Source organism: Primulina eburnea, chromosome 6 (genome assembly GCF_022965805.1).
Source record: "Primulina eburnea isolate SZY01 chromosome 6, ASM2296580v1, whole genome shotgun sequence".
NCBI classification, from domain to species: Eukaryota; Viridiplantae; Streptophyta; class Magnoliopsida; order Lamiales; family Gesneriaceae; genus Primulina; species Primulina eburnea.
Genome location: NC_133106.1, coordinates 17,856,413 through 17,866,807, shown reverse-complemented (window position 1 = coordinate 17,866,807; position 10,395 = coordinate 17,856,413). Strand labels below are relative to the sequence as shown.

The 10,395-nt window shown below is 35.3% G+C and overlaps 2 protein-coding genes across 2 annotated transcripts; one reads left to right on the top strand and one right to left on the bottom strand.

Annotated features, from left to right (window-relative positions):
• Window positions 1–332: 332 nt before the first annotated feature.
• Window positions 333–770, bottom strand: LOC140835352 (uncharacterized). The gene has a single exon (XM_073200841.1). The coding sequence runs from the start codon at window positions 768–770 to the stop codon at window positions 333–335; it is 438 nt and encodes a 145-aa protein (XP_073056942.1).
• A 5,402-nt stretch (window positions 771–6,172) lies between these two features.
• LOC140833349 (thermospermine synthase ACAULIS5-like) lies at window positions 6,173–9,229 on the top strand. Its single transcript, XM_073197717.1, has 10 exons — window positions 6,173–6,401; window positions 6,842–6,908; window positions 7,041–7,135; window positions 7,257–7,359; window positions 7,477–7,565; window positions 7,672–7,828; window positions 7,939–8,014; window positions 8,579–8,637; window positions 8,736–8,872; window positions 9,015–9,229. The coding sequence occupies exons 1-10, from the start codon at window positions 6,256–6,258 to the stop codon at window positions 9,136–9,138; spliced, it is 1,053 nt and encodes a 350-aa protein (XP_073053818.1). The 5' UTR covers window positions 6,173–6,255; the 3' UTR covers window positions 9,139–9,229.
• The last annotated feature ends 1,166 nt before the right edge of the window (window positions 9,230–10,395 follow it).

Sequence of the window (10,395 nt, the reverse complement as noted above, 5' to 3'; positions counted from 1 at the left end):
ATTAGGTACATGAAGACAGACGGAGCGTTCGTCAACCCGAATGACATGACTAAGAACTCATAATGGTCATACCTGGTTCTGAATGCAGTTTTAGGGACGTCGGCTTCCCTAACTTTCAACCGATAATAACCAGAACGCAGGTCAATCTTTGAAAACACTGTTGCTCCATGTAGCTGATCAAAGAGATTGTCAATCCTTGGCAATGGATATTTATTTTTGATCGTGGCTTTGTTGATCTCTCTGTAATCAATACACAACCGCAAAGATCCATCTTTCTTTTTGACAAATAACACTGGAGCTCCCCACGGAGAAGAACTCGGCCGAATAAAACCTTAGTCTAATAGATCCTGCAGCTGATTCTTCAACTCCTTCATTTCAGTCGGGGCCATTCGGTAAGGAGCTTTCGAAATCGGAGCAGTACCTGGAACCAGGTCAATAACAAACTCAACTTCACGGTCAGGTGGCAATCCAGGCACATCATCTGCAAATACGTATGGAAAATCCCGAACTACCTCAATCTCATTTAACTTCGTTGTCATCTCAGTATTCACATCTGTCACAGCAGCTAAAAACCTCTGGCACCCTTTTGATAACATTTTCTGAGCTTTGAGACAAGAAATATAAGGAGTGCCAAACGAAATACCTGAATTCTCGAAAATCCCGCTATAATCACCTTCTGCAGGGAATCGCACCGTCTTAGCCACGCAATCAATAACGGCACGATATGACGATAGCCAGTCCATTCCCAAAATAACATCAAACGCCACCATGGGAATAATAATAAGATCAAGCAAAATAGATTTTCTCATTCACTTGTATTGTACAACCTTTAAAAATACTAGAAGGCCATATCTCGTCTCCCGATGGTAACAAAATACTAAAATGGAGGGGTTCATAAAATGGAACAACATTCAAAGAGCGCAAGAAAATTTCAGACATAAAGGAATGCGTAGCACCAGTGTCAATCAATGTAATAGCGGCCTTGCCTGAAATTAAGATAGTACCTGATATAACAGAAGAATCAGGATTTGCGCCTTCTTTGGTCATAGTGAAGATTCTGCCTTGAACCCTCTCATTCCCTTTCTACCCTTGACTGGACAATTTTTAACAACATGACCAACACCTCCACAACGAAAGCATCGATTACTTCCAACCAAACACTCACCTGTATGCATTTTGCCACATTTTTGACATACAGGTCGATCATATACAGGCGGTGGCATAGCTGCTTTGGGTCGATGCTCCTCTTTCTCTTTTCCTCTGAACTTTCCCTTACCCTTCCATCCAGATCCTTGGCCCTTAGCAGAAAAATCTTGGCGCTTCAACTGTCTTTCTCTTTCAATTTCCTTCTCGTCCTGCTCGGCCATCCTTGCTTTTTCAACAATCTCTTTATATGAAGCAACTTTAGGCATACGAACGTCTCTTTTAATTTCAGCCCGGACACCTCTCAGAAAATGCACGCCCTTTTCAATGCATTACTGGCCAGATATGGGGCAAATTGACACCCCTCTTCGAATTTGAGAATATACTCTTGCAATGACATATTTCCTTGCCTCAGTTCTAGAAATTCCTTCACTTACTGACTTCGAACATCTCGAGAAAAATATTTGTCGTAGAATAAGTCTTTAAACTCCTGCCACTTGAGTGCCGAGACATTAACTGATACCTTGATGGCATCCCACCAAATCCTCGCTGTCTTGGTCAGTAGAAAAATGGCACAACTGACTCGATCTTTATCGTCAAACTGCAGATAATCATAAATAGCCTCCACAGCTTTGACCCATTCTAAAGCAACCATGGGATCAGTTCTACCATCAAATTCTGGTGGCTTCATCTTACGAAATCTTTCGTATGCACCTTCACTATTGGGCTCGGGCCTCAGTTGCTCTCTCTCTCTCCCTCGCCCTGTGTTCTGCATCCGTAAGAGCTGCTGAATTTGCTCGCCATGTACCTTAGCCTGTTCTTTCAGTAACTTGCTAAATTCATCAACCACTCTAGATGATGAACTATCTTCCCCTTCTGGTGCTTTACGTTTAGGCGGCATGATCCTATAATACATACAAGTTTAAAACCATTTTCAAACATAACATATCATACTTATTGAGGCTACACATCCATATTATATCAAATAATGCTGGTACATACATACCGAATTGTCGACAGCAGAGGAAGTCATATGCCAAATAATTGGTCCGAAAATCTCGGCTCTGATACCACTTACTGTAACACTCGTGACTAAAATACGTAATTAATGCGGAAGCTTTAAAATGTAATTTGGAGAAAATGTGTACTTTTAAAAAATTTGGACAGCATCTCCCCGTAAATAGGACATGCCACCTGTCTCAAACAACACATAATACACAAGCAAAAGATTTTCATATACATCAAATACCAGTAAACAAAGTATCTAAACATCTTGCCAAAACCAAAGAGCAAAACAAGATTTTCAATGTTTTCCAAACTAGTCAAAAGCTTGACAATAACAAAATAACATCCATTCAAAGTCTCCAAAGTTTGGCATATTCCCTTCTCTCGCTTCGACAACTCCGGGATGATCATTCTTTCTTACATGTGCCTGCATCACATGAACATAACTGGAATGAGTATAAAACTCAGTAAATGGAATCAATACTAACAAGATACATATATATCATTTTATTTGTAAAACATAAAATGTAGCCTCCATTTCATTTTGTTGAAAACGTCAACCTCATCAGATCATAAACGTTGAAACATCATTTAATATCATCCGTCAAGAATCATAATACAACAATACATAAGGATGATATTCATTTTTTTTATTAACTGAAGAATTGATAGTTCTTATAAGATAGTTCATTCATTGCTAACCCTCTTCGTAAAAACGAATCTTATAGGAGGGACATGTACCTCTGTATAAAATACATCTTATAAGAGAGCACATGTTTTCATCGTTAATTGGCCAATTACATTGCGGATTTAGAATTACCAGAGGCAACACCGCTACTATCACTATCAATCCAATCATTCAATCATATAAAACTTCATTCAAGCATTTTATCAAACACATTAGAGGCATCTTGAAAAGTTTAACTCCTTTCAATCAAAATGCATATAATTGCACTACCATATATACATATTTACATATATATATATATATATATATATATATATATATCATGAATGGAATATGAAAGGAGTTAATATCATGAAATCATCAAAACTCATACATATAGGATCATGTGATGCATTGAAGAAATGATTCCACTTACTACACTTGGAGCAATTGGTTTCTTAAACCCTGACGATGATCCTACAACAATAAACCCAACAACTAATCATCAACATCCAAATAATAACCTTTAATGATCATTTAATCCAATATATCAATCACAACTGCCAATCCCCAACTTCACCATCTACAAAAACTCAAGAACAAGAAGCAAAACAACTTACCTTAGCTCCTTTCACTAAAAAGGTGAAGTTCCAACTCTGGATTGAAGATTAATTACTTGATATGAAGAGAAAATAAGAAGAAGATGAAGAACCCTAGCTTGGAATCGATGGAGAAGAGAAAGGAGAAGAAGAAAAATGAAGTCTCAATCGATTTTAAGCCTAAAAATACCCAAAACACGTTTTTACACTTTGCCTGGCGCCCGGGCGGTCATAAATTACCGCCCTAGCGCGGAACTCTCTGCCAAACACCAAAAAAACAGAACCAGTGGCGCTCGGGCGGTAGTTTCTTACCGCTCGGGCGCCGCTCTGCGCACAGCCTGCTCAAAGATCGCCTCCGAAACGCCTCTTCCCATCATAATGTGGAAAAATGGTAAGCTACAAAGTTGTAGCTCTATGTCTTATCTTTAAGCCCTCCAGATTTCAGATCATTTGGAGGTCTGAGTAAAAAGTTATGCTCAATCTCCCAACATGTGTCACTGGAGGAACGACGATACACACGACACACTTCGGGGCGCTTTTGGCTAGTCTTCCACAATGATTTGGACAAAACTCAAAATAAGAAAGTTATAGCCTTATGTGTTATCTTTCTAATGAAAGTTGTCTCACATCATTTCGATCAATATACAAAACATTATGCTAAAAACCACAACTACTGCCACATTTTCATACAGTTTTAGCACTTCTATTACTTATTTGGCTAAATATCAACTTTCTATTGTACCTATACATTCTCGGTTTCATTCTAAATCATTCAATACCATTCATATCATATCTTGAAGTCATAAACCATCACCATTACATAGCATAACTCAAACGTTCATCATAATAAACCATAAAAGGAATAATGACCATACTTAATCATAATCATTACCTTACATCATATGCATACGAATGTCCTGGGCGTTACATTACCAAACATAATATTATTTTACACCATATATTACAATTCTACCACAATCATTTTCTTCATCATTTACATATTAATATTAGTTTATCCTATCAATCCAACCAAACATAGCCTGAGGTATTAAGTTGAGGTAAAATCTAGGTTTGAAATTCCATTAAAATAAATTTTATTTCTGAGATGAAAAATAAATAAATAAAAAAACAAATAAAAACCATATTCCGACATGCCATCATGCTGATGTGCTTGTGACATCACCATGATTAGTTGGTCCTTTGGCTCAAAAAAGTGGTGACAATGAATATAGATCATCAATCGACAAGCAGACAATAAATTGGAAAAAAGGAAAGATAGTTTTTTTTTAATTATCAACTATGCATATAAAATAGGAATTAATAAAGCATGTAGATATTATATTATGTTAAAAGAAAAAGGGGAATTGGATTTTGGTTCTTTTGTAGTTGTATTTCAGTATTAATATAATAACTTTGTTTTCTCGTGATTTCATCTTTTTTCATCGAAGGGTTGACAAGCGAGAAAAAAAGACTAACATTTGAATTAATATTGAAACGTGACTACTAGAGAACCGAAATCAAAATTATGTCTAGTTACATTATCAAAATAATAAACAGAGTTTTGATATATATGGTGAGCATCAATCACGGACATCAACTGAAGTGACGTCTACATAGTGTATGTATAAGATCTTTTGTTCACACAAATGCTCATCAATATATATATATATATATATATATATATATATATATATATATATATATTTATTTATTGATACTCACAGGAAATTTAAGGTCCGATTCCAGCAAGTGTCACTAATCCAGATGCAGGTTCCGAAATTACCCTGAGCCTGAAATCACAAGTAAGATCGTTAGGAGGGGGCTAGGAGGGTGTCCTGGCGTAGCCCCTCCGACGCTCAAGTCAGAGACTGAGGATATATGGGGGAGCAGCTAATTAAGGGTGCTGCTGAAAACAATATATTGAATTTTCTATCATACGCTCAAATCTGGTATTTATAAGAGAATACATGGGCCTTTGATGGACCTGTCTTCCACTTGGGCTTAGGATGGACCAGAGGTAGTGGGCTCATTCCTGGTATATCATATATATATATATTGATCAATCATCACCATCACTATATATTTGATGAGTTATTTGTGGATTGTTGGAAGGATTGATGTTGTTATGGTGATGGTGATGATTGAGTGGGCTTGGCTTAGCACGCCATTTATCTTTTGAGAGCAACAAGAAAATTTGAATGATGAAACCCACCGCACGCCCCTCCTCACTTCCCAACCAAGATTTGCACTAGCTAGTTTCTCTATACATGCACAAAAACAAAATATAATTAATAACAATAATGCCAATATTGATAAATATAAATAAATAAATAAATCATCCCTTAATTTTCGGTTTTTGTTACCCACGGATCAAGATAGAAATCATTTTAGAAAATAAAATGTATGTTGGTCATTTTACCATTGATTTTCTTGTACCATTAGATTAAAATTAATTAAATATACATGTATGGATTCTCTCTTGTACTACGTCCTCGTGATTCTTATCACTTCATTACAACTTTTTCTTAGATATTATTACGAAAACCCATGAAGATTTTGGTGTGCATGTTTGCTTCTTTCCAGCAATTAATTCACACATTCCGATACAATTTCACAGTATATGCTTCAGTACCGAACTCAACCCATTCCACTGTTCATGCTATATAATATTAAAATATTATATTAAATTTTGAATTTTTGTTTTTGTTTCATCTTTTGCTTCCATATATAAACCCCTCCGACCATTCCATCTCTTCATTCGAAGCCTCATTCTCCGTTCTTCCTCCCATCTCTCTCTCTATATATATATATATACATACACGTACGTATATTGTTAGAAAAATGAGTGATTTCTCTATGTCTGATGGATTGAGCAGTGAAGGTTGTATGAATGTCAATGGGAATGGGAATGGGAATGCGATGAGGAAGAGTTGTTGGTATGAAGAGGAGATTGAAGAGAACTTGAGGTGGTGCTTTGCACTCAAGAGGTAAGTTTTTCTGCAATATTCTTTCTTAATTTTAAGGATGGAAAACTATATTTAACTTTAATTGGTGAAACATTTGTTTTTCTTGAAATATATGAGCACTGAAGATATATTAAATTTTAATATAACCAATAATCCTATGCATGAAATTTTTTATATAAAATATATTATTTGTAGTAGTTGTTTTTTTTTTTTGCCTATATAAATTTGTTTTTGAATTTTCATATTTTTAAAAGTTCGGAAGCGTCATGAGTACAAGTACTGTTCCTATAATTTTGTCCATGAAAAGTTGGGACAAGTGAGGATCAAAATGAGAAGGCAAATATAGTTTTGTGTCAAATAATTAATTAAGTCCACTTATTGACTACGTACATAATTAATTAATTAATTAATTAATAATACTTTTTGAAAGTTCGTTTTTTTTTTTTATTTTTTGGGTGCAGTATTTTGCATACAGGAGCTTCGCAGTACCAGGACATTCAACTCTTGGACACCAAGCCCTTCGGAAAGGTGCACCAATTCCTAACAATTAAGAATTATCAAATTTCATATACAAAAATTAATTTGTAAATTTATACATATAATGATTTAATTTTGATTTTTTTTTTCAAATTATATTTCGTGATTTTAAATTCGCTGCAGGCTCTAGTTCTTGATGGAAAGCTTCAAAGTGCAGAGATAGATGAGTTCATCTACCATGAATCTCTTGTCCATCCCCCACTGTTGCATCACACAAAGTATTAATCTCTCATATTATAATTAATACGATTTATTTTATTTCTTTTTTGACCAAAATAATTAAATATTTTGACCCTTTATATAATTACTCATTTTTGTTGATTTATAATAATGTTTTAGTCCAAAAACAATATTTATTATGGGTGGAGGTGAAGGTTCTACTGCAAGAGAAATCCTCAGGCACAAAACTGTGAAAAAGGTCATCATGTGTGATATCGACCAGGTGACATATTTCTAAATTCTTTTTTTTCAAAAATCAATATTCCCTTTTATATTTCTTGAAAATCTAATCATAAATTATATAATTTAATTCTTTTAATTTTTTTTTCTTTTTTTGCAGGAAGTGGTGAATTTTTGCAAGTCATACTTAGTCGTTAACAAAGAAGCTTTTTATGATCCTAGACTCGAAGTCGTTATCAATGATGCCAGGTTAATATTATAATAAAAAACAATGCTTAGTTCATTAATAATTTTGTGGGTTTATATCCTAAAAAAATTTGGTGAATGATGCATTTTAATTTCATTGTAAAATAAGAGCTGAGCTTGAGAGAAGAGAGGAGGTTTATGATGTGATCATAGGAGACTTGGCTGATCCAATCGAAGGAGGTCCATGTTACCAACTCTACACCAAATCCTTCTACGACTCCGTGATCAAGCCAAGGCTTAGTAAAGGTGGCATCTTTGTCACACAGGTGCGTGCGCGTGGGCGTTTCGATTCGAATATATATATATATATATATATATATATATATATATATATATATATATATGATGTTTAGTATAAGCTTGAATGAAATTTCAGGCTGGACCAGCTGGAATTTTCAGCCACACAGAAGTTTTTTCTTGCATCTTCAACACTTTGAGCCAGGTTTTCAAGTGTAAGGGCATCCGCATCCGTCGGAATTAATCTATGTTAATAACTCTCCATCTCATCAAAAATGATGGGGTCCACGAGCCACATATTCATTACATTAACACTTCCCCATTATTAACACACACCCACATTGATTTAATTTCAACTTTCATTATTTATGGGTCTCACTATCCACTTACTCACTTATTTTTTATTTTAATTATTTCAATATCTTTCTAATATTTTTAAAATTTTACAACAACTATTACTAAAAATAAGTACTATTATTATTTTACAAATAACTTCATTCCAATATTCATTAAAATATTATTAAGAAACGAAAAAAAATTGGAATCTTTTTTTTTTGAAATATTATTCAACACAATCTCTTTAAAAATACCACAAAATACAATGAAAACGAATTACGATAATTGAAAAGAGAATTACATCAATAAAAAATTACATATTCCATTTTGCGACGGTTTTTTAAAAACCGTCGCCGATTAGTGAAATGCAGTGATTTCAAAATTCTTGGATATAATTTATTAAATAGTTTTTTGATAAATTGGCTAATTTATTTATTTGGCAGATGTTGTACCTTACTCAGCTCATATTCCTTCCTATGCTGATACTTGGGGATGGGTCATGGTACCATCAATTTTGCCTCTTAATTTATGATCTCTATATAATATAATGCCTTTATACGTGCATGCATGACTCTTTAATAAATAATTAAATACATGCAGGCATCTGAATATCCATTCGCCCTAACTGCTGATGAATTAGACATCAGAATCAAGCAGAGAATTCAAGGGGAGTATCGATATCTCGATGGCAAAACGTTCATTTCCTCCTCTACCTTGAGCAAAGCTGTTCGGAAATCGTTAGTACCAATCTCTTTTCTCGGTTATGAAATACATGCTTTATCAAAACGTAAACATTATAGTTGATGGAAACCATTTTTATTTGGCTAAATTTATTTCAAGATTCATGCCTTGACATGTATTTGATCTTATCTACGACAGGCTAGACAATGAAACTCATGTTTACACGGAAGGAAATGCGAGATTTATTTATGGGCATGGGAAACAACCTTTGAAGGTCGCACGAAGGGGACGAAAACACGAGGTCGAAGAAGAAGACGACTGAGAAAATGGTGGTTTAATTTTCCTTGTTGCTTATGTACGTACTTTAAAGAGATGATATCGCCTAATATGAATGGAAGCTTTGTTCGTTGTTATTTTCCCATTATTCTACTTTTGAATATTAATGTTTTGTGAATTTCTAAGTCTTTCAAATTAATTTTTTTGAATTAATTCAAAGACAAATCTCACATTTGGAATTGATTATTATTTTTTATGAAATTCGCTTTTTCCCCAATTTTGTTTTTTTTTTACCTTTTACATGACCTAATTTTGTTTTCAGTATTTTTTTAAAACGTGTAATTTAACTTTATTCGGAGGAGGTATTGGTGGTCTCGAATCAAATATCTCGTCTCAAATTTAAGAGATCGTGGATAAGTTACGAGTAATCGACAAGATAATTCAACGTTTTTTTAGATGTAGTTGCATGTGCGTAGGAACAAATTGGGCCTTGAAACTCCAATGCCTTGTGTTTCTGGGCTCACACACAAATGCGCCGGGAGCATATCCACCCCGATTTCCTCTCCAGATATTGTTAGCTTTGATAGCCACAAGGGGTTCAATTCAAGATCTCGTCCAGGGCGCATCTTTTCTGCAAGTGAAACAAGGCTTTCTGTGATTAGGGATGTAAATAAACCGAACTGTTCGCGAGCTTTTCGGATCTCGGCTCGTTAAAAAGCTCGTTCGGGCTCGTTCGTTAAGCTTATCGAGCCAAGCCCGAGCCTTATTTTTGGGCTCGACAATTTTGTTGAGCCGAGCTTGAGATTAATGATGTTCGGCTCGTTAGCTCGTGAACATGTTTGATAATAGGTTCGTGAGCTCAAAATTGAGCTCGGCTCGTTTAGCTGGCTCGTGAGCTCGCTCGAGCTCGAGTTTGGCTCGTTTAAGTGGTTCACGAGCTCGGGCTCGAGCTCGGCTCGTCTAGGTAGATCGTGAGCTCAAATTTGAGATAATTAATGAGTTATAATATTAAAATAATGATGTATGATAAGTAATAATAAATTAAAAATTTTATTAAAAATGTGAATGTTATGGACAATAATGGCATATTCCAGTAACCTCATCTTCATCTATTCCAAATCCCAAACCCTATTCGGCTATTCCCGTAACCTCACCTATTCCCCCCCGAATCCGCGCCTCCCGACCTCCGCCCGCCGTCGCCGAGGGTCTCCGGTCGTAGCCCAGGTCCGGTCGACCATTATCGAAGCAGAAATCGGTAGATTTGAGCGTGTATAGGTAGCGAGACCCCTTTCCCGTCCACCTC

What these genes read in the sequence shown, in the direction of transcription:
- LOC140835352 (XM_073200841.1), bottom strand. Translation starts at nt 770, where the DNA reads ATGGTGGCGTTTGATGTTATTTTGGGAATGGACTGGCTATCGTCATAT.
- LOC140833349 (XM_073197717.1), top strand. Translation starts at nt 6,256, where the DNA reads ATGAGTGATTTCTCTATGTCTGATGGATTGAGCAGTGAAGGTTGTATG. An exon ending in CCACTGTTGCATCACACAAA is followed by an intron (nt 7,136 to 7,256) that starts GTATTAATCTCT and finishes ATAATGTTTTAG; the next exon opens with TCCAAAAACAATATTTATTA. An exon ending in GTGGCATCTTTGTCACACAG is followed by an intron (nt 7,829 to 7,938) that starts GTGCGTGCGCGT and finishes ATGAAATTTCAG; the next exon opens with GCTGGACCAGCTGGAATTTT.